Source organism: Macaca nemestrina, chromosome 2 (assembly GCF_043159975.1).
Source record: "Macaca nemestrina isolate mMacNem1 chromosome 2, mMacNem.hap1, whole genome shotgun sequence".
NCBI classification, from domain to species: Eukaryota; Metazoa; Chordata; class Mammalia; order Primates; family Cercopithecidae; genus Macaca; species Macaca nemestrina.
Window position 1 is genome coordinate 153,486,096 of NC_092126.1, and position 24,028 is coordinate 153,510,123.

Sequence of the window (24,028 nt, forward strand, 5' to 3'; positions counted from 1 at the left end):
CTGACTCCAGAGCTGCTGCCTTTTCATCATCAGAGCAAATTGCCCAACCTTTGATTTAATCTTGAATTTACTTAAGAGTATTAGTACACAAAGGGAGTATGAAGGAAAACATAGGTGTCCCAATATTTGAGTACTAGTTATTATTGGTAACTAGTATTGGTTAAAATTGGTACTAGTTATTATGTTTGTTTGAAGATCAGGAACCAAAAAGCTATAAATATTAAAGCCAACCTATACTGATAGGCTAAAATTAGCAATAATTGTAATAAGAATGCTATTTGAGAATTTACAATTTTTTGAGCATCTTTTAAAGTCAAAGACCATTGTAGACTAGGAAGATATGTGGCTGGAAAATTTGGTGTGGTTAAGTAAGCTGAGAAGAAAAAGAAGTTTTTCATTTGTTTTTAAGAATTTACAGTATTAGGGTCTGCAGTGAAACTGCCCTTTGCATTTTTAAATGATTACCTTTTAAATCAATTTCTTCCAAAATGGAAATTGAACTCAGCCATTTTTATTTTCCTTAACAAGTAAAGTGATTTTTTAAGTATCTGATGGTTAAGTCAGTGATTAAGTATGTGATTTACAAATGCCCATCCATATAAGCAGCTGTACCTGGACCCTTAAAAAGGGAACTGTTGTTTTATCTTTTGCAGAGTAGGCAGGGGTGACAACTGTAGCTGAGGGAAAGGCACTAATACTCACCCAACTGCCCCACTCCCTATGCCTTGGCCTTCTTTCCTCTTCTTGAACCGTGAGATTCAGCCAAACTTACGGTTTTTGAAATGGATTAAGTCAGACGTGGAGCTGTTACAATTCACCCAGTCTATTTTATTTCTAGCTGTTGAAATAATGTGTCTTTAAAGGCTCTGCTCAAAGCTTTCTCTGATCACTCTGCTCGGAAGGAAATGCTCCCTTATCTGAACTTGTGTGCTACTTTCTTCCATTCTAGAGTCATTTGTTACATTTTGCTAGTATTATAAATTACTTTCCTTGTTACATTGTAGGCTCTTTGAGGTAGAGAGTATGTCTAATTCATGTTTATGTTCTGCTCTTCAGTGTTAAGTACCATGCACAAACTGGATGCTCAGATAGTTTTGGAATAACGGCATTTCCCTGTAGAAATAATAAGTAGTGATGATTAAAATGAGTGCAGTGCTAGTCACAGAGAAGGTGCTTAATAACGCAAGTTTAATCTGAAACTAAAAGATGCAGACTTCATTAATTTTATTTTGCTTTATCACTTTCTCCTTGACTAAGGAAAGCCTCAGGTGTTGAAAGTTAGAGTAAAAATGCATTTGCAGCAGAGGTAGAATGAAACATGACTTAGCTTAATTTGTGTACTGGATTCTACATTTAAACATTAAGTTATTTAAACATTTAGTTTTTTAGCCATATTTGTCCATTTAGCAGAACTTGAAATATTCCTTTGGAAATTAAAATAATTTAGCAATCCAGTCACCTGCAAAAATTTAATATTTTTGTTTACTTACTGCTTTTATTCTAGTTGGTAGATCTTAAGGCCGAACTCTTCCGAAAGCAAGAAGAATTCAAACAAGAAAAACTTCTAAAAGATTCTGGAGTTTTTGGAAAACCAAAAACAACTAACAAGGTAAAAAATAAGATCTGATGATCTCCATTGGTTCCAAACATGAGAGAATTATACCATATTTAAGTGTTTTAAGGTTGTCAGTGGTATCTGTACACATAAATGTTGAGGAAAAAATCTCTATCTTGTGTTTAACATTTGCATGAAATGTTATTAAAATAGAAATTAGTAAGATTATATAAAAGTGCATAGTAATGTGGTAATTCTTTAGCACTTCTTTTGGAAAAATGTGGATTGTTTACATTTCATAAACAGATGGAAGGTTATCTGGTTCTATAGGTGTTAGGTATCCAAATAGAGATAAACAATTAGATAATATAGGAATATAGCAGAAAATATCAGGGTGAATAAGAGCTGTGAATGATTTTTCCAGTTTTATAGGTAATAGTGTCTACTATTTGTATTACTAATTCTCTGTAATATGTACATTTTCATTAGTCTTGATTTAGGTTGTAATCATTAAGGAGATAAAAGATAGTAGGAAGTGATTCTGCACTCAAGAAGCTCTTTAGGCTGGGCGTGGTGGCCCACGCCTCTAATCCCATCACTTTGGAAGGCCGAGGCAGGCAGATCACTTGACCCCAGGAGTTCAAGACCAGCCTGAGCAACATGGCAAAACCCTATCTCTGCCAAAAAAAAAAAATTAGTCAGGCATGGTGGTGCGCATCTGTGTTTCCAGCTACTGGGGAAGCTGAAGTGGGGGGATCACTTGAGCTCAGGATGTTGAGGCTGCAGTGAGCCGAGATCGCACCACCACACTCGAGCCTGGGTGACAGAGTGAGATCCGGTCTCAAAATAAATAAATAAATAAATAAGTTATTTATGTAATTGAGGGCTCTTTTTTTAGCTCCTGCTTGCCACATATAATCAGTTTCTTTGTAGGACACAGCTTATCTAGTTATCTCCATTGATTCATAAGATCTCATGATCTCCTTTGTTTTTTTTTTCCTGATGCACAAGTAGATTTTTTTGGCAATCATGTGGTTCTGTTTTGTCTTCTAAAATTATTCTCCAGAAACCAAGTATCTGGAGCAAACAGAATGTAGGCGTTTCAAATCGAGCTGAGAAGGATGCTGAACAGAAGATTGAAGAACAGAAGACTTTAGACAAAGCAAGGTAAAGTTATAAACTCTGGTAAATATAGTTACCTTTGAGGCTGCCCAGGCAGAGACATAGAAGTTCAAATTTTGTTCTTTTTGATTTACAAATTTTATTTTTAACATCTTTCTAGCCCAATACTCTAAGTACTCTAAAAATAATATAATTTGCAGCTATATCTGTAGTCTTATCATAAAAAGGTAAGACATAGTCACAGTTTATAAGATGAAACATTCCTGCTTTCAGCCTTTGTTAGACACTAAGATTATCAATACATTATTAAGAAGTGTCCCCATGGTGTGGGCTAGGTGGGATGACATTAGAATTTAGAAACCCTAAATTTCCCCCCCACCCTTTTATTTTGAAAAACTTTAAGCGTACATAGAACATTCTAGTATTCTTCACCTAAATTCCCTAGTTAACATCTTGTCACAGGTGCTTTCCCTCTCTCTCACACACACACATGCGTGTATGGAGAGACTTTGTTAAGCATCATACTTTCCCTCTAAATCTTTCAGCATATATCTTCTGAGAACAAGGACATTTTCCTACATAACCACAATACCACTATCATACCCAAGAACTTTAACACTGATAAATGAGTATTACCTATTTTGTGGTCCATATTCAGATTTCACCAGTTGTCCCAGTACAATTATGTACTTTATAGATTTAAAAAAAAAAGATTAATCCAGGATTCAAAGATTACACATTATATGTAGTTGTCAAATCTGTTTAGTCTTTTTAAATCTAGAACAATTCCCTTGCCTTTTGGTTGTCTGTTATGCCATTAACGTTTTTAAGGGTCCAGGCCAGTTAGTTCTGCGATGTCCCACAACCAATTAGAGTCACATGAAATGTTTTTGGTAAGAATAATATGTAGACGGTGTTGTATCCTTCCCATTGAATCACATCAGGAGGCTTATAAGGTCAGTTTGAGTCATTATTGGTGATGATAGGTTTGATTACTTGGTTAAGGTATGCATACTTGATTTCACCACTGTAAAGGTGCCTCCTCAATTTGTAATTAATAGTAATCTGAAGTGCAATTAATAGTAATCTGAAGTGGGAAATTTGGAGACTGTGTGAATATCCTCTTCACCAACTCGTTTCCATGCAATGATTTGTTACCATTAATGAGTCTTCATAGTTATCATTTATCACATTGCTGGTTTCAGAATGATGATTTTTCTAATTCTGTCATTCCATCTTTATTATTTTTCTAAAGAAAAGACAGCTTCACTCTCAGAGAGAATCCCAGGCTTTAATGTTTGGCATGACATGCTTTTGGATACATGGAATAATAAAATTCTGTAGTTACAAACAGAATTGCCAAGGTTGCTCAGCTATCTTGGGTCTGAAAATAGAAGGCAGAATATTAGCCCATTTGTGGACTTTTTTTCTTAACATTTGACCTGTCCCCAACAGACCTCAGGCTTTACTTAAAGATATGATCAGTTTTGAGACATTTCCCACTCTTGGACATATTCTCAGAATTTTAATTTTGTCCAAAGGTACCATGATCTTTTATTATTTTGCTCTGTATATCAAGAGTTTTTTCTTGGCACTTTGCTGTGCTTTTTCTATGCAGTAACTTTTCTGAAGCACTTTGGTTTTGCTGTGTTGTGGGAGTCAAGACATCTGCAGGACATCTGCCTCCCTCCAGAGCTCAGAACACACAAGCACAGTCCCAGGCGTTTTTGAGGTGGAAGGCCTTGGGCAAATTAGTTATCCATTAAGACTCTTTTCTTTATCTGTGAAGTGAGGTGGTTAATACTTAGGTTATGAAGTCCTTCAGGGAATTAAAGGAGATACATAGTGTCTGGCACTTAGAGGTTGCAGACAGTGTCCCTGCTGTCATGCTCTGAATTCCATCTTTCTAACTCAACAGAAGAAATTGTTCTTTAAAGTCACTGGTGACATCCTCATCCACTAAATCCAGCGGCTGTTTCCCTGACACCTTCCTTGATCTCGATTATCCACTTGTAGACTGTTCCTGACCCCTGAAAACTGTTGCTACACCGCACCAAGTTTCATATCCTTTCTCACGTGCTCTCGTCCTTGCCTGTCTCTGTCTATTTTGCACCATTCTCTGTTTTGCTCAGCGCCCTCTGCTCTACTGGTCTCTCTTCCTTGAAAATGTCAAGCTCATTCTCACTTAATCTTTCCTTTTTCTGCCCTGCCTCCCCTGCCCCCAGATCCTCCTGTGGTTGGCTGCTTCTTGCTGTGCAAACCATGGCTAAGTTGTCATGTTCAAAAAGGTTTCCCCTGACTGCCCTCTCTGAGTTAGTGTCCTGCTCACTCACTCTAACCGGACACTTGTTGCTTTGTGTTTTGTTTGACTTTTAAATTTTTTTTAGTTTTCTTTTCATTAAAACAGTAAAATCCTCTGATGATCAGCTAGTTACATAAGAGCCCTCCAAAATAGGGGTCTTAGAAGCCTGATATGAGTGAGCTGGTCCACCATGCACTGCATTACTGCGGGTCAAGGGGCCTCTGCTGGCATGTGTCTGTTCCCTTTACAGCTCTTCTCACAGTCTCAGATCCTCCTTTTCATTGCTTTATTTATTTAGCTTTATTGTCCTTCTCCATCTCTAGAATGGAAACTCCCAGGAAACTGGGACTTTTTCTTGTTCCTGTGAGTCCTCAGTACCTAAAACAGTGCTTGGCAGGTAGGAGGTGTGCAATAAGTGCGTGGCGAATGGATGTGTAAAATAAAAGAGGAATATTTCTGACATTGTGATTAAGAGTGATCATTCACAGGAGAACTCGCAGATGACCTCTTTGGGGCTTCTCTTTACCATCATTAAGTATTTCCAGAATAAAGAATTGCTCACCCTCTCCTGGTCTGTACCACTGAAAAATACATGTCATCAGGATTACTGTGAGCAGAGAGGCTGCTTTGTTGGAATGTTGATATTTGTTTTAAGTTGGCAGTTAAGTTGTTGGAATCTTAAGTCAGTTGATTCACTTATTCATTCATCAAATATTGATTGAGAACCTGCTGTGTGCCAAGCGTCATTTTAGGCCCTGGGACCCAGTGATGAATAAGAGGACACAGGCCATGCACTCACGGAGCTTCTGTTTTCCTTGACAGAGCAGACATGGGGGAGGGTGGTCTGAGGGTCTCCTCAGGATAGTGTGGTCTGTGCTGGTTGTGGTTGTCTTGACCCCATGAGGCTGGGCCTCATGGGCAGATGATACCTGTCAGGCAGGGAGTGTGGGGGCAACCAGGATGAACAGTTTTAAGACTATTTCTAATACTTGTATTTTTTTTCTCCTAGGGAAAAATTGGAAGAAAAAGCCAAATTATATGAAAAAATGACTAAAGGAGACTTTATAGGTAAATAAAATTTTTTATTTCTACTTCATTTTCTGTAATTCATACAGCCCTTTGATATTACATTACTTGTTAAAATAACTGTAGGAGTAGAGAGAACATTTAGACATCAAAATTTTACTTTCTGTGGCTGTACAGAGACAAGAAAATCAGCAATAATTTACCAAGTGTCTGGTGGGTGCCTGGCAGCATGTTAGGTGCCTGGAAGGGAGAAACAAGTACTGGAAGCCAGATCCTGTGCCTCTGCCCTCAAGGCAGGGTCATCCTCCGAGGAAAATGGCACAGAACAAAGCAAAGTTAGGGAACAAGGTCTGAGTCAGTCACAGTTACCTACAATTACAGCTGTGCTAAAACAGGGTGGGTGGGGCTGGGTGGAACTGTGGTTCTGTCAGGTGCTAGAGTTACTTTTTTCTTTCCCTATTATCCCTCTATTTTCTATTTTTTTTTTTCTGTGATGTGCTTATAATTGCTCTAAATCTGTTTGGGTGTAGTGGCTTACACTTGTAATTCCAGCACTTTGGAAGGCCAAGGCGGGCAGATCACCTGAGGTCAGGAGTTTGAGACCAGCCTGGGCAACATAGTGAGACTCTGTCTCTACAAAAAGTAATTTAAAAATTAACTGGACATGGTGGTTCATGCCTATAGCCCCACTACTTAAGAGGGTGAGGCTTGAGCTCAGGAGTTTGAGGTTACAGTGAGCTGTTGATCCTGCCACTGCATCCTGGGTGTAGTGATCTATTGATCTATGATCCAGCCTAGGTGACAGAGTGAGACCCTGTCTCTAAAAAAAAAAAAAAAAAAAACTCCCTTATCTCATATCCCCCAGAAAAAACCCAATCCATAATTAGACAACAGTAGAAGAGATTTTATGAGGCAGTGCCTATTTCATTCCCAAAAGGCAGGGAAAGTGAATATGTAATCAGGGAAGTCTTTTGGGAGAAGTTGGGCTTACCTTTGGCAAGCTGGAGAAAGGAATCTTGCAGGGCTAGATTGGTGAGCAGACCAGCCGAGGAAGGGCAGGGCCAGAGGTCAACAGAGTCACCTAGCCTAGCATGGCTGGGGCCCAGGTACAGTAGGAGAGAGGCAAGGCTGGTCCTAGGTCCCTGGCTGCTGCTTCCCAGACCGCAGGGACACGTTCCCTGTACAGCAGGAGCCCAGCACGGGAAGGTCAGACACTCAACAAAGCTAAGCACTGTAGGAGAGGCTTTGCCTTCTTCCTGAAGAGGCAGCAGGATGGCCGCCTACTGGGAGGCCTCGCTAGCCTATGGCCTTATAACTCAGACTACATCTCCTCTCTATTTCAGGAATTTTGTGGTTTTTAAAAATAAGTTTATTTTAGGCTGGGCGTGGTGGCTCACACCTGCAATCCCCGCACTTTGGGAGGCCGAGGCGGGCGGATCACAAGGTCAGGAGTTTGAGACCAACCTGGCCAAGCGAAACCCCGTCTCTACTAAAAATGCAAAAATTTGCCGGGCGTGGTGGCAGGTGCCTGTAGTCCCAGCTACTCGGCATGCTGAGGCAGGAGAATTACTTGAACCCGGGAGGTGGAGGTTGCAGTGAGTCAAGATGGTGCCACTGCACTCCAGCCTGGGCGACAGAGTGAGACTGCATCTCAAAAAAAAAAAGTTTATTTTATTAAAGTCTTTTCTCTTTTGATTCAAACTTTACTTATATTGTTAATATAGAAATCAGGTCCAAAGGAGTGTGAGTATAGAGACCTGATTTTGTCAAAGCCAGCAAGCCCACCTCCTGATAGATATGTCAGACCTACAAGTTTGGGCAAGTTATGTTTTGGAGCCTCAGTTTTTCTTCACCCTAAGGTGGGGAAAACACCACCACTGGTAATAGGAAGCCTAATGTCAGTTCAATGTAGCTTAATCTCTGTCATCAGAGAAAAAGACTCAAATGACTGTGTCCTAAATGCAGCGTAGTGAAACTTTAGGTATACATAATTTGTGCTACATGAGCTATCCTGGGTTAAATTAGGTGTCACGGATTGTTGTTTAACTTTCAGTGTGTGTTTTAGCTCCTTAAGTGGACCATAAGCCCTGTGGGCAGAGTGTCTTGCATATCTGTATATGTCCTGTAGGGTCTCGCTCCATGCCTTGCCTGGAATTGGTGTTCATTGGCTTGACAAGAACTCAGATGACTTCTTTTACCTGTATTATGATCTTTAAAACATTTACCAAACCACAACAGTATAATTAGGGTTAGTGATCTAGCCCACATGATGAGACAGATATGTAACACCTAAAGCAAGAAGTTCTACTGTCCTGATCTGATGACATGGAAAATGCAGTTTTGCTTCTGTATGATGTAATTGGTTGGATGAGTTGCATAAAATCAGACTGTTGTGTTATCTTAAAATGACATTCTAAGATGGTTTTGCTTACTCAGGTAGTGTATTGATGAGGCAACAGAAAACTTTAGGCTTTTTCAAGATTTTTTTGTGTAGTATGTGTCAGTTCCCAAGGTGGCTGTGTCTTTGTAAACGTTTGGGGAGTGGAGGCATTGTCTGATGAGCCATCAGGGGTGATGGGGCCACCAGGCAATGAATGTGACTGCTTCTTGTCAATTCCATGTGTGATTTTCCTTTTTGATGTCTGAAAACTGATTTTTATGTTGTAGATGAAGAAGTGGAGGATATGTACCTTGTGGATTTCACGCAGAAGATCATAGACAAGCGCAAAGAAATGGAGGCATCTGGTGCCCATAGAGATTCTCAAAAGGCAGGAGAAAGGGACGACGATGAGGAAAACCTTCCTGAGGGAGACATCCCTCCTCCCCAAGACCCCAGTGAAGAATGGTTGGTAACATCATGGATTAGCTCTGAGGAACATCCTCAGACTTGTGCTGACATTTTGGGAGTGATTTTGTTGGGTTGTTATCAAGCCATTTCTCTTTATTGTTTCTGGGTGTTCTTTTGAGACTTCCTTTTAAGTTAGGTTAGATTAGGTTATTATGGATGTAAAAACTGTAGCTCAAATGAAGACATAATTACAATAATTACATATAATTACAAATACTGACTGAGCTCCTGCTGTGTGCCCAGCCCTGTGCCAGGCCCAAGGAGACTCTGCGTGGCAGACTTGGTTTGCCTGGATCACTAACATGAAACAGTGCGGGCAGAGCGCCTTCCTTTTGTACTTGTGCTGCTGCCTTACCCGTGTCCTCGTTCTGACATGGTGGAGAGCTGCCATCTAGGAGAAGGAAGCCGGCAGTGGTGGCCCTGTATGTCTTACTCTGACTGTGACATTGTTTGGCAGTGTGGTGTGGACTCATGGGCCTTGGACGGTTCCAGCTGTACCTCTCACTGACTGTATGATCTTAATCAGGTTTCTCAGTCTTTGAGGCTCAGGATCTTCCCTTATAAAATAGAGATTATACTGCCTCATTCCCATGACCCTTTACTTTAACCCCCCTTCAAGAAGTAAGAGTGTTCTGGGCTACACAAGAAACTGCTGCCTGTGAAGTATAAGCAGGCATTTTGTAAACCTTTGTTATTGACATTTCCTGAATTTTGCCTATATGTAGATGAATGATAGAAGAACCAAACTCGTCTTTTCCTTAAAGAGACTATCAGTAAGTAGAGAGACCAGAATGGGAATTCTGTTACAATGATTTTTTTCTACCTAAGATATTATTGTTTGGAAACTATTCAGCCGTTCTTGAAATTGCTGAGAGCTGTACTGATGCTCTGACAATTTTCTGGGAACACACCCTCTTGCCTTTGGGATCCTTCTCATCCTCCTTTCAAGGCTGGAATAGCCTCCTCATAGTGGGCATTTGTTAGGAACTTCTCAGGACTCTTTGCAGCAGGCGTTGATCTTTTGTCAGCCTTTGGCCCTGTGGGCAGTCATTGATGAGCTGAAGAGAGCAGTCCCAGCTACTGTGGATGGCAGAGAAACTGCATCTTCATTCCACTGAGGGTGTCCATGTTGGTTCAGAAATAACATTCTCATTGGGATAAAACAGGTATCTTCTTACCGACTTTCTTACATCTAAATAATTTGGTACCGTTTGGAACAGGTACCATTTGGTACCATTTGGTACCATTTGGAACAGGCTTGAACAGCCTGCAAGCTATAAGGAACCAAAAGAGAAGAACATACAGTCTCTTCTTTTGGTGCCTTTCTTCATCATTTCTTTCTTTTTTATTTATTTGTTTTTGAGGCAAGGTCTCCACACTCCGTCACCCCGGCGGGAGTGCAGTGGCATGATCATGGCTCATTGTAGCCTCGAACTCCTGGGCTGAAGCAATCCTCCTGCCTCAGTTTTTAATTTTTTGTTTGTAGAAACAGGGTCTCACTATGTTGCCTAGGCTCTTCTTGAACTCCTTGGCTCAAGCAATCCTCCCGCCTGGGCCTCCCAAAGTGCTGGGATTACAGGCGTGAGCCACCATGCCTGGCCTATCATTTCTAATCTCTAAGTGATTGCTCTCTCATCTAAAGTCAGGTAGCACTTAATATACTTCCTGCTCTTCAGGTATTACCTATTATTTATTATTGACACATACTAGGCCTCATTATCAGAAAAAGATTTTAGCAAACTTTTGGTAGTCTTTGTGTACCCAGTGTTGTTAATAAGCATTTCATGGGTGTGTGCCTTAACTTCCCCAGACCCTTGGAAGATGGCATGGCTGTTAGCCCTCCTGTATTACTCTCCTTGCCTGAGGAAAGCTTTGTTTGCCTGCAGGGGTTGCTCAGTGAGTGACTGCTGATTAGATGGAGCCATGGCTGACTACTGTCTTGCCACTTCTATTTAATGGGATCTGTATGTTTTGGAGGCCTTCTCCAGAAACAGAATAGTCTATGATTGCTTTTCAAAGCAGAAATCTCATCTCCTTTGAAACGTCTAATGTCTTTTTAAAAATTTTTGCTTATTAATGCCTGTGTGATTACAAGCAATTTGCCAGTGATTTGAAGAGTTTGGAGGGCAATTGAAGGTGTCACATGCCACCATATGGTGAAGGAAGACGCTCTGCAAGCAGTTCTGACACAATTTTTTGTTTTTAAATTAAGCTCCAGAATCGTAATTGCTTGTAAAATCCTTTTGATAGTTAAATTCCAGGTGGTAGAAAATCTTTCCAAGATACTGTAAATAATTACACAGACCATCTGGCTAGATGGTTTTCTTCCCCATCCATTTGGGGGGGAAAAAAAGGAAGAAAGAAACTGCTTGCTGCAGTTGGAGGTTTTATTTCTTGTGATAATCAGCTTCAGTACTAGAGTAAACACTCAGTTTTTAAATCACAACTAACAATTGAAGTCAGCATTGCTTGAGAGGAAAAAAAATTGCTAACAAAAGCAAAGCCACGTACCTGCCGAATCTGACCTTAGATTGGTCTGCCAGGTAGTACTTATTGGACCCTTAAGTGTGTATTCAGTACCCTGCTAAAGGCTGTAGGAGATTCTCTGCCTGTAATTTAAAAAGTAAAATATCTGTTGTGTCATATTACAAATGAGATGTTTTTCATGAAAATCCGTCCATATTTTCTATTGTAGGAAGTCAGAATATTTCATTTTGCCTTGCTATCTGCCTGGCTTAGCTGTCTAACCACTGTCTAGTTTGAGCAAAGATGAGGAGAGAGGTATGGTGTTTGGCTTCCTCCTAATTAAGAAGAGTCCAACTCTGAAAAATACTGTGAATTTCTTACATTACGAGATTGCTAATACATTGGGTAGAATTATACCAATTAGAGGAAATAAGAGAAAGAAGAAAAAGTCTGACTTGAAGTCTGTGAGGAAATGGGCAAGTTGAAAATCTCAGGCACAAGGCAAAGTTACTAAGATACTGATAAAATGTCTGGAATTGTCTCAACTAGATTAAAGTAAGTTCATAGATGCTGCAGCAAAATTCTGTGTGGGTGATTTATCTGTGAAATCAAAGACATAAATGATCAAAATTATTGTCAACAGTTTCTAAAACTAATATTTAATAAGGAGCACAATGAGCTTATTGTGTGTCAGCTTTAAAACGCATACTCCTATCAGTGGTGGTGGTCTCTGAGGCTGGGGGCTCTTCTTGGTAGTGAGGCTTCTCTTTCCCCTTCACTGTTCACCTACTCCCTGACTTAGGGGCTTGTACATGTGTACAAGTCCTTCACATCCTTTTGCTTTCATTTCAGGGTGGATTATGTGGACTCTTTGGGGCGTTCCCGGCGCTGTATGAGAAAAGATTTGCCAGATCTGCTGGAGATGGATAAAAATCTTCAGGGGAGACTGTAAGTGTGTGTGGTATGCAGAGCTCTGCCCAGGTCTGAAATGCAGCCATAGGGATTGTTTTGTGAGGGGAGGCTGTTTTATAATTAATGATCTCTGTTGCTCCAGTAAGGAGATATTGATTGATTGAAGCACTTTTTAGTGGTTAGCATGCACATACACACATAATCCACACTTGGAGAACAACCTGACTGGTGGATGAGTAGAGCTGTCTCTTTCACCTTGAAGGATGTCTGACTACGGAGTAACAGAATAAGCCCAAACCAAACCAGCAAACCAGCCTTTGTGGAGAAAGTGGTTTGAGAATTTATACTTGATTTTCCCACAAGCAAGTGGCTCCAGGGAGAGAACTTATTCACTTTTTCTTTATGTATCATTGCATTTTTGAATTAAGGACCTTTTTTTTTTTTTTTTTTTTTCTTTGAGACGGAGTCTCGCTCTGTCGCCCAGGCTGGAGTGCAGTGGCGCGATCTCGGCTCACTGCAAGCTCTGCCTCCCGGGTTCACACCATTCTCCTGCCTCAGCCTCCTGAGTAGCTGGGACTACAGACGCCCGCCACCACGCCCGGCTAATTTTTTGTATTTTTTTAGTAGAGACGGGGTTTCACTGTGGTCTCGATCTCCTGACCTTGTGATCCGCCCACCTCGGCCTCCCAAAGTGCTGGGATTACAGGCGTGAGCCACCATGCCTGGCCAAGGACCTTATAACTAGATTTTTCAGCAGGACCTAAGACCTAAGAGATAACTCTAAAACATAAAATCTGAGAGGTAACTCTAAAACACAAGACCTAAGAGATAGCTCTGAAACATCCAGGAAAATAAATTCCTCTTACTACAGGAACTTTTATGTGAGAAGTGTTGGGAGAAACTCCACCTTGTCCAAGTCCTGCAGGTTCAGGCATCCAGCATATAGCCTTTGGCTTGGCATAAGAAAGGGAGAGTGGAAACCTTGAGCTTCTCAGGGCCTGGTCATCTGCAAGGACAGGAGACATCACTCAGGCCAAAATGTTAAGCAGTTTTCATGTCCCCAGACGAGAGACCATCCACAGGAGGAGACCCAGAGTTCCTCCTCCCTGCCTGGGCCACCTCCCATCTGGTCAGCCCAGGACCTGGGTGGAAGGAAAGTTTTATGTCTTGAGTGCTCAGGCAAGATTCCGTCATGCTAACGTAACGAGTCTCGTGCTTGAGTAAGAAGGGCGAAGGCTGGCCAGGTGCAGTGGCTCATGCCTGTAATCCTAGCACTTCGGGAGGCCAAGGTAGGCAGATCACCTGAGATTAGGAGTTCAAAACCAGCCTAGCCAACATGGTGAACCCCTGTCTCTACTAAAAATACAAAAATTAGCCGGATGTGGTGGTAGGTGCCTATAATCCCAGCTACTCGGGAGGCTGAGGCAGGAGAATCTCTTGAACTTGGGAAGCAGCGGTTTCAATGAGCCGAGATTGTGACACTGCACTCCAGCCTGGGCGACAGAGCAAGACTAGTCTCAAAAAAAAAGGAAAAAAATAAAAGAAAAAAAGGTGAAGGCTGTGTAATTGATTTTCTAGCAGTCTTGTGGGTCAGAAGCCTCTGTAGTTCCCTGTCTTCTTTATCAAGTAGTGTTACTTATCCATGATGCAGCTGACTGTACTTAAACACTGATATCTCAGTCCTTATCTGAAGATAGTTTTTGCTGTGTTTTCCTGCTAGTTTTGTTAGTCCTGCTAATGAAAAAACCCTGTTATCTGAAGATATGAGAAAAGAACTTCAGCGCCAGCAATGGGAGGAAGAAGAAAGAGAGGCCCTGAAGAGGCCCATGGGGCCCGTACATTATGAAGACATTCGGGAAAATGGTATGACTATTTTCTTGCAGCTTTGCAAATCTTTTTTCTGATCTTAAACTAATGGCAAACATTAAGGGAAGTATTCATAAAGCAATAGCTTTTACATGGAAATTAAAGATCCTGCTTTGGAAATTGAAAATATCTCCTTTGTTCACTTCATAGCCTTAAAATACTCACATTGGGAATATCTTCCTGACAGAGGGTCTGGTAATCCAAGGGATTGTTTCCCAAGAGAAGTGGAGACAGCCCATGGCTGAAAGCAAACGAACGCTTGTTATGCTTTCCTTGGCCAACAGGACGAAAACTTGGTCTAACTTTTGTGTTTCTTTGGTGTTTTGTTTTTTCACTTAGCTGTTTTCTTTTTCTTTTTAAAACTTGTGCCGAATATCACTGTGTTTCTTTTTGCTTTGGTAGGAAATGTGGCTTGAGTGTAGTTGAATGATCAGGACAGTCTGATCTTTTGGGTAATTTGCACTTCTTTCAGAGGCCCGGCAACTCGGCGTTGGGTATTTTGCCTTTGCCCGAGACAAAGAGTTGAGAAACAAGCAGATGAAAACCTTAGAGATGCTGCGTGAACAGGTACAGATAAATCCCAAGCGGCTGTGAGGAAGGATGCGAGCGCTTGGTTTCTTGCTGGACCACACTGCAGAAAAATCTAGTAAATTAATTAGAAATTAAAATTGATATTTGGAGTTGCATAAAGGTAGTTGCCATACTATTTTTGTGTTTCAAATTTTATAACTGCTCACAAGTAACCTGTGCAACTTTGATGTTTTAAATCTGGTGCCAAATGTGGTACTTTGGAGCGGCTTGGATGGGAAAATAGTAAGTTACTTAAGGGATTAAGGTGTAGGACGGAATGGGTTGGTTTCCTTGAGTGTTAAGGCTTGCAAGGTGCTCTTTGAACACTTACGAAACTTTGTAAGACATCGGAGGGTTCGTATAAGAGTACTTCATAGGGCTTCATTGTAAGGATCTCAAGGATAGCTTCTTAGAGGTGGCCTGAAGATCAATTAGCTAGTCTATTTTTAGAAGAAAATTTCATCTTTTTGAACAGGAATATTGCAAATTTGGCTTCAAGCAAATAATTTTCTGATTTTCTATTCAGACAACAGATCAGAGAACAAAACGAGAAAACATAAAGGAAAAGCGAAAGGCTATCTTAGAGGCAAGACTTGCCAAACTTCGACAAAAAAAGATGAAAAAATCAAAAGAAGGTGGAACAGAGGAAGAAAACAGAGGTATATCATGTCTATGTTGCTGAACTTCAAAAGGAAAAATTTTGTTCCATTGACGTCTTGCTAATAGGGCTGGCAACGTGAAAATTAGCCATTTAGTTTTATATCTAAGCAAACAGTATACCTTTGAGGTACTGGCAGGAGCAATTTTTATAACCAAAGTGATGCAGAATGACATTCAATATTTTTAGGCTATAGATGAGGCTATGAAGCAACAATACATTGTGTTGCGTCTTAGAATGGCATAGTCTTGTAACTGAGACTTAGTAAAGAGATATTTTAAGATAAAGTTTAGTTTTGCATATATATGTTTTAGACTTACATTTTTTGCTATTGGTTATTTTATATATATATTTAAAGAAACTTATATTCATAAAGTTATGTAGTAAAAGAATTTAGAAATACGAATATCGACAGCTTGCCAAAGCTTACCAAAGAACCGTGCTGCAGAAGTTGGTGATTTGGAACTTGGAGCACGGTTCCCCTTGGAAACACTATTAAATGCTGTGTCAGACTAGCTTATTGTATAAGTTGTGGTAGTATAAGCTAAATTGCCATCAATCTAGAGACTCCTACATAGAATGGCTCAAACAAAATAGAGAACCATTTCTCTTTTTTTTTTTTTTTTGAGACAGTCTTGCTCTGCTGCCCAGGCTGGAGTGCAGTGGCCACATCTCAGCTCACTGCAAGCTCCGCCTCCCAGGTTTATGCCATTCTCCTGCCTCAGCCTCCCGAGTAGCTGGGACTACAGGCGCCCGCCACCTTGCCCAGCTAGTTTTTTGTATTTTTTAGTAGAGACGGGGTTTCACCGTGTTAGCCAGGATGGTCTCGATCTCCTGACCTCGTGATCCGCCCTTCTCGGCCTCCCAAAGTGCTGGGATTACAGGCTTGAGCCACCGTGCCTGGCCCGAGATCCATTTCTCTACTTAACAACTTGGAGGTGGGTGGGTGAGTGGGTATCCAGGGTAAGTGAGCAGCTTTGCCCCAGGTGGTCATCTAGTCCCAGGCTTCCTCCAGTCTTGCTATTTCTGCCATTTCCTAGAGTATTTTTTTCTTCTGCACAAAGCTTGCTCCCCTGCTCCCCTGTTCATGATCCAGCCTAGGGGTAGGCAAGGAGACGAGCTTCCTTTTTAGAGATATGTGTGGGAACTTATATACGACCTATGCATTTACATCCCGCTGGCCAGAGCTCAGTCCTGTGGGCCACACCTCACTGTAGGAGAAGCTGGGAAATGGCCTCTCCAGCAAGCTGGCCACATGCTCAGCTGAAACCTGGGGGCATTCTATTACCCAAAGGAAAAGGGAGTGTGGGTATGAGGGGTCGTACAGCCCTCCAGCTCTCACAAAGCTTATGTGAAGCCATGGGCCGGTTCCTAATGTCTGAACAAAACCAGAAACATTTGGGAATTTGAAAACCATCTGTTTAGTTTCAGATAAATGCTGTCTCTATAACATGTTAAGCTGTGCAGATTGTTTCACTAATTTTGCTCCATCTCCTGAACATCTGTCATGTCCGGAAAATGTGAAGTGCCACCACAGTGTTTTTTAAAAATCCATGTTTCTTTTACATTTAAAAAATGTGACCAAAATTGAACAGCCTACACCAGACCCCAACTCTTCATCCCCTTGGCTCTGCTCGCTTCGCCTCAGATTGTGATGTTAGTTGAGTGATTTGGGGGTTTCTGGTCCTGCAATTGCCAGTTTGGAGAAGCAGAGTGGCATAGTGAGGGGCACAGAGACTAAAATCCATCCAGCCCAGCCCAGGACCCCAGCCAGTATCACTTTCTACCTGTGTACCATTTCGGAGCTTAATTTTCCCCCTCTATAAAATGGGGATAACATGGAAATATTGAATTTATTAGGACTGTTATAAGAATTAAATAACCTGTTGTATACAAAAGACTTAATCCACTGCCTGGGACGTGATAGGTACTTCATAAATATTGATGGTTACTTTTACTTTCAGGATTAGCATGTTCTATATTTTTAAAAATAGCTTTAGGCTTTGTTATGACAGTGTCTTATTCCCTTACAAAAAATAGATGGAGATGTTATTGGGCCTTTGCCACTGGAGCCAGAGCCTGTGCCAGCTCCATGTCCTGCTGCCCAGAATAGCAAGGTAGAAGTCATTGTCCAGGAGAGGAAGGACACCAAGCCCGGAGTGCCACACATCCGGGAGTGGGACCGCGGAAAAGGTAAGGGACGTGGGCTCTGAGGTGTAAGAACTCTCTAGTGAATGGAAAATGGTTTTTTTTCCAGAAGCACTTGGGGTAAGTTTTAACTTCGTGCTGCCTCGTGTGGTTTTACAGCTTTGGAATGCCATTTCTCAGGATCTGCCTTTAAAGTATTATGAAGGTTTGGTGTTCTCATGTGCTCTGTTTTTTGCAGCCTCTTTTATGTTCAGTTGAAAATGGTTTGCATGCCAGTGTACTAACCTGGATTCACACATGGTTCCACTGGGGAATTTTCATGGACATTTTTTTTGTAAATTCTCTAGAGTGTCCACAGCAGCCTCTCTTTGGAAGACTATGGTTTATGCCTCTTTGAAAAAAATCGTTTCAGTAGAATATAGTCCATGCTGTCTGAGCTGATAAGATCCAAAGCTAAAGTAAGAGAAATGCAAGAGCCACTGTTAGAAATAGAGGTGAAATACCAAACAAGGTTGGGCAGGTCCCGTTTGTGTCTTCCAAAACTCAATAAAGGACAAAATTTGTATTTTGGTATGAAATACCTACAGTGTCGTGTCAAGCAGATGATTTGTCTGTATTTCTCTTTTTCTGTATTTCCCATCTAGAGATAGTCACTCCCTTTTCTTAGCCTGGGCTTTTATACTGGTTGTAGGTATTATTTATACCTTGTAACATAGTTTTACTGTTGCCATTCTTATTCTTTGGATAGTTTGTGGTGGCTTTTAAGAAATATATGCAACGCTTAGATAATAGTAACAATAAATTCAACTGATTTGTTAATCTGTTCTAATAATTTTCTTTCTCATTTTTACTAGAATTTTCCTTTGGATACTGGTCGAAGAGGCAGTCAGATCTCCGGGCTGAGAGAGATCCTGAGTTTGCCCCACCGTCAGATTACTTTGTGGGTCAGAAGAGAACTGGTTTTTCCAGCAGCCAGGCATGGAGCAGGCCTGGGCCAGCACAGAGTGACCCAGGGCAGTGCTCTGACCAGAGCCACGGACCTAGCCCTGCACATATATCACCCACTCCTGCCCCCGACAACCCACCACAAGCCCCCACAGTTACTTTCAAAACTCTGGATGACATGATTTCCTATTACAAACAAGTGACTTGATCTTTCAAAGCACCCTGACTTGGGTTTGTACTTTGATAGTGCCTTTCTCTCCCAGAAGGAGAGAAATGACTTTAGGAACTGAATTTGTACCTTTGTCCTCTCCTTTTCCTAGGAGGCACACACTTGAGGTTGGATTGGTCAGTAAGGAGGAAAGTCGTGGAAACTTTGGCCACTTGGCTGTTCATTTCATTCTAAGAGGGATATGGACATACCTACCTGGATTTACACGTGAACTGCAATAGAATAGAAGTATTTATTCTGTAAAATTTGACACTGAGATGTACTTAAAACCCTATCTGTTTCATACCTACTCCCATGACTTACTCATATTTAAGGGTTCTTTTCCATTCCTTTTGCAAATACTAGCATGCAGGTGTCTTTATTCCAAGGGTTCAGCTTCCAGATCAGCTGATGGAACATAGGTCAGGAGGAATTTCTCCCTGTCAAGCAGTGGCAGACTGCATGGGAGGCAAAATGCTCTGTTCTCCAAGAGGACCCGGAAGTAATCACATAGGAAATGATAAGGAAGACCAGGAGGAGCTCTTCATAGTCCAGAAAGGTAGAAGTGGGAGTTGTTTACTTACTTTTACTGTCATACCATCCTATTACCTACACTCCTGTGTGCAGTGGGCATTCAGTAAATGTGTGTTGAATGACGGACGTACGTGGAGGCTGCTGGACCTGGTCAGAGACTGATACGCCTTAGCGGCAATGGTTACAGCTTTTCAGCGCATCCCACCTCCCTGTCGCCCCCATGCTCAGCTTCCTCACATTCAGGAACCTGACTTGGATCAGACTTGGGGCTGCACAGTGGAGCAGGTGGGTCCCCATGTCATTAGTAACAAGGAGAGGATTGGGGGTGGGCAGGGTTCCAGAAATTCAGCGAGGTGCCTGGGCACCCACCCCATCCTCTGCCTGCCACACCTCAGAGGGTTCCTACAGCTGCAGACAAGCAGTTGAGAGTTGATGACCAGGCCCATAGGGCTCCCATAGCTGGTTCCCAGGCCAGTGAGTGCTGTGAGAATGTGGTAGCACAAGTCCTTGATGTTCCTTGAGTGGGAAGGAGACGAGTGAGTGAAGGAGACTGTCCCCTGGGGGTCCTCTGCAATGGCATTGTCTCTGTTCCCACAGTGCTGCAGTGTGGAAGGGAGTGCCCCATCCTCATTACAGATAACACTGGAGTGTGGAGGGGTCGATGACTCGTGCAGGGTCATATGGTACCTAAGAAGCAGATCTCAGACTTAAACACAATTGATGTCTGACTCCCAGACAGTCTTTTCAGTGCCCTCTGCTCTTAGTTTTGTTGCCCTAGTATCAAGCAATCTTAGACAAACATCCTGAATTCTTACAAACTTACCTCTAAACACCGAGGGTAAAGGTGCCAGTCCTGTTAATGGTCAGCCTAATCATTCTGTCAGCCTAATCATTCTGTCAGCCTAATCGGGTAATTGCTTTTTTTAATAAATACACATAAAAACCAGCTAACCCAACTGCCTTTTTTGCAGAAATTGACAAGCTAATCTTAAAATTCACATGGAAATGCAAGGAACCCAGAATAGCCAAAACAATCTAGAGAAAAAACAGAGAGGACTCACACTTCCTGATTTCAAGACTAACCACAAAGCTACAGTAATCTACACAGTGTGGTAGTGGCATAAGAATAGACACATAGATCAGTGGAATAGAGGCGAAAGTCCAGAAATAAAACATATATCCATGGTCAACTGATTTTTGACAGTGGTGCCAGGACCATCCAGTGGGGAAAGAACAGTCTTTTCAACAAATGGTTCTGGGATAACTGAATATTCCATGCGAAAGAATGGGTTTGGACTTCTGCCTCATGCCACATACAAAAAATCAACTCACGATGAATTGAAGACCTAAATGTAAGAGCTAAAACTACAAAACCAACTGAAACAGCTTGTAGGATAAAGAGGGAGGAGAAAAAAAGAAAAATTGGAATACTAAAAAGAAAAATAGAATTATTAGACATGCTAGAATCACAGGAAAAATAGAAAAAAGAAAGGGTAGAAAGAAAATAATGAATAGACAAAAGATGGAAAGAGGATGTATGTGTAACGCAGAGCAGAAGGACCTGAGGCTGACTGGAGTGGAAAGGAGAAGGGAGATAGGGGCAAGGCAGGCAGCAGGAAGAGTTGTAGGTATGGGAGCCAGCATCACAAAGGGTCCAGCCCAGGTGACCACATCCATGCCTGTGGCATTCGGGTGGATGACAAAGCAGTTGTGCTCGTTGGCTCATGGTAACTGTTGTCTAATAACTGTGAGTCACATTTTCTCTGGGATTTCAAAAACTAAATAAACCTATTTATAATCCTCTCTTAACAGTATAAATTTAGTTCAGTGTTTTGTGAGCCCTTTTCTGTTTCAGATCCAGTTCTTTGAGTATTGACACACCATCAGTCTTACTGTGTGACACGGGCCTGTCTTGTACCAGTGTATCCAGCAGATGGCATTAGAGTTCTTAGATGTCAGCTCCATACTCTTAAAACAGCACCCTCCAACAGAAATAAAAAATAAACCTGTGGCACATGCCTGTAATCCCAGCTACTTGGGAGGCCGAGGCAGGAGAATCGCTTGAACCTGGGAGGTGGAGGTTGCAGTGAGCCGAGATCGTGCTATTGCACTCCAGCCTGGGCAACAAGAGCGAAACTCCGTCTCAAAATTAAAAAAAAAATAAGCCCAGAGTATCATTTTCAATTTTCTAGCAACCATATTTAAAAAGTGAAATTATTTTTAACTCACCATATCCAAAATATTCCAACATGTACTCAATATATGCAAATTATTAGTGAGATCTGAAATTATTCTTTTTCACGCTAAGAATTCAGAACTCACTGTGTATCCAGTTATAGCATATCTCAATTTGGATGCTAACTTTTCATCAGGAATACTTGATCTGTATTTAGGTTTTATAAAATGTGCAGTTGAAAAACACAAATTCATATCCAAGTTGTTCCAAAGATACTTAAACATAGTAAAGTTTTTCAGTAACTGAATTGAATATCAAGTTTGAAAAAATAAAACCCAGTTCCTTAGTCATGCTAACCTCGTTTCAGATGCTCAAAGGGTCCGTGCGTTTCAGATGCTCAAAGGGTCCGTGCATCTAGTGCTGCTGTCCTGGACACAGCGGCTCCAAGTGATCTGCTTTTACACGCTTCCTGGTCCGACTAGACATAATCCTCCCATTAGTAACTAAAGTATTGGCCAATACATTTCTCCCAGGCAGACATTAAACATTCACAGTACTCTGTGGCCATGTTTAACTTAGGAGCAAGTAGTGGCAAAACCTCCTATAGAAAAACATGACCACACCTCATTCGTGCCTTTGTTGAGCTAAGCAAAATGCTTTAGATCAAAAATTGCCTGGAATTACTTACTTTCATTGTAATCTCTCCTCCAGGCCTTTGTGTGTTTTGATAGAGTTCGTTTGAATTGGCTCAATAAATCATTTTGTTTGCTGCAGAATTCCCAAAGGAGAACATTCAGATCCATATACATGAGATTCCTGCTGCGTTTAGCCATACATTTACCAGACTTGTGGGGCCGTTTATTCCCTGTGAAAGCTCAAGTGCAGCCCTCAGGGAGGTTTACAGCTGACCTTGTTGTGACATGCAGATGAGGTAGTTGAGTTTAGAATTTGGAACGGGGATGGGTACTGGTCTTCACAGTTAACACAACCTGGAGTTGCCCATGCCATACTGTGTCCTTTTAAGTCAGTAAATTGAGCTAAGTCGGTTATTTGGCAAGCAGTTCGTGTAAAAAACTACATGGCTAAGGTAAGTGATGATAATTGAAAGGAATTCATTGACCCACTGAAAAGATGAGAGTAGGCGAAACTACCGCAGTCATCCTGCCTGACCGCCCCGTTAGCTGGCTGGGTCAGGTGTTTTGCCCCGGTGGGCTGTGGACATTGTCTTCATGTTTAAGGTGTGTGTACTGGGGCCAAGAGGCCAGGGATGGTGTGATTGGTGTAGGTCATTGTCTAGGAAAGCTAGAAAATCCAAATGTTCAAAGGAAGTAAGGTGTTGTAGTGAAAACCTGTCATCTTGGCCTATTGATGTTTTGTTATGGTGTTTCTTAATAAATCCCAGGCTGCATCTATATAGTCACTCATACATAGTAAGTGAGCATTTGTCCAGTGGTAGAAATAGCCAGAAATATTGCATCTCTTCTGCCCTCAATTGAAACATCTTCTTTCTCCACTGTATTTCTTTTGTTTTTGTTTTTATTTTTTTTTTTTATTTTTTTTTCTGAGATGGAGTCTTACTCTGCTGCCCAGGCTGGAGTGCACTGGCACAATCTCAACTCACTGCAACCTTCTCTCCCCAGGTTCAAGCAATTCTCCTGCCTCAGCCTCCCAAGTAGTTGGGATTACAGGCATGTATACCACCACATCCAGCTAACTTTTGTATTTTTAGTAGAAATGGGGTTTCACCCATGCTGGCCAGGCTGATCTCGAACTCCTGACCTCAGATGATCTGCCCGCCTTGTCCTCCCAAAGTGCTGGGATTACAGGTGTGAGCCACCATGCCCGGCCCTCCACTACATTTCTAATTGCCACATTCTCCCTAACTCAAAGCTCACATGCTTGGTAACAGTTTGGCCAGGTTTTAAGCATTTTCTCTGTTGTGTACTGCATTCCTTCCCCTCCACCTACCCCCGCCTTTTTTTTTTTTTTTTGGTCATTATTCCCTGAGGTTGAACAGAGTGTCCACTTCCCCTCACCCCACCCCACACCACCCTCTCCACACACAGCCATAGTTCACAGTTTTTGAAAACCAAAAAATACAAGAGTGGGCCCTGTTCCCAGTGCAGGTCTCCCAGGTTGCAAGTAGTCTGGTAACTGTGCCACTGTCTTTGCTGGGAACCCAGGTTTTATTGTTTTTCCAAAAAGAATTACCTTTTCCTTAAAAGGCTTTGTATCTCTGTGTTCAACTTATGATCTGTACAGGTTTTCATGGAATGTGTAATCAGTGTATACACACCATTTGGTTCTTCTTTCTTTAACATTTCTAAAACTGAGCTTCCTTGTTATTTTTAGTTGTTGCCTAATAGTTCATCAGCTTAACGTACATCATTATTTCACTATAGGGAATGAAGTGGCTATAAGCATCTTTTAGTACGATTTAACAAACATAGGTCTTTATATAGATACCTTCCCCGACACTCCTCCCCCAGTTTTCTAACTGTCCCCTGGGGTGCCACTTTCATTAGCGGGATCACTGGGTCAAAGAGATGGTCGATTTTATGTTTCTTGATGGGTCTTGTCAGGAGACCCATCACAGTAAGGGCCCTTTGATACCACAGTGAATCTCCTTGTGAATCCACTCCAGGATGGCCACCATGAGATTCCAGTGTCACATTAAATCTTGGCTTTGCAT

General features: G+C 41.6%; 2 protein-coding genes and 1 long non-coding RNA gene across 7 annotated transcripts in view; 2 read left to right on the forward strand and 1 right to left on the reverse strand.

Annotated features, from left to right (window-relative positions):
- Positions 1-20,582, forward strand: part of LOC105477758 (coiled-coil domain containing 174) — a 21,848-nt gene extending 1,266 nt beyond the window's left edge. Inside the window, exons 2-11 of the mRNA XM_011734480.2 lie at positions 1,505-1,609; positions 2,622-2,722; positions 5,989-6,047; positions 8,673-8,850; positions 12,172-12,267; positions 13,952-14,094; positions 14,570-14,664; positions 15,194-15,326; positions 17,366-17,518; positions 18,328-20,582. Of these exons, the coding sequence (XP_011732782.1) occupies positions 1,505-1,609; positions 2,622-2,722; positions 5,989-6,047; positions 8,673-8,850; positions 12,172-12,267; positions 13,952-14,094; positions 14,570-14,664; positions 15,194-15,326; positions 17,366-17,518; positions 18,328-18,626 (1,362 nt within the window). The 3' untranslated portion in view covers positions 18,627-20,582. The remainder of the gene's footprint in view (positions 1-1,504; positions 1,610-2,621; positions 2,723-5,988; positions 6,048-8,672; positions 8,851-12,171; positions 12,268-13,951; positions 14,095-14,569; positions 14,665-15,193; positions 15,327-17,365; positions 17,519-18,327) is intronic.
- Positions 978-22,165, reverse strand: LOC139362023 (uncharacterized). 5 transcript variants are annotated; one of them, XR_011620260.1, is made up of 5 exons: positions 22,025-22,165; positions 21,694-21,814; positions 17,759-17,926; positions 11,365-11,462; positions 978-1,113 (listed from the first exon to the last, which is right to left on the reverse strand). It is a non-coding gene; the product is annotated as an uncharacterized lncRNA (long non-coding RNA). The 5 variants fall into 5 exon arrangements; XR_011620258.1 differs by lacking the exon at positions 11,365-11,462 and having other exon boundaries at positions 979-1,113; XR_011620256.1 differs by lacking the exons at positions 978-1,113; positions 11,365-11,462 and adding an exon at positions 13,102-13,237.
- C2H3orf20 (chromosome 2 C3orf20 homolog) overlaps positions 21,092-24,028 on the forward strand; it is a 95,724-nt gene continuing 92,787 nt past the window's right edge. Inside the window, 1 exon segment of the mRNA XM_011734471.3 lies at positions 21,092-22,423. The gene's annotated coding sequence lies outside the window, so the exon portion shown is untranslated.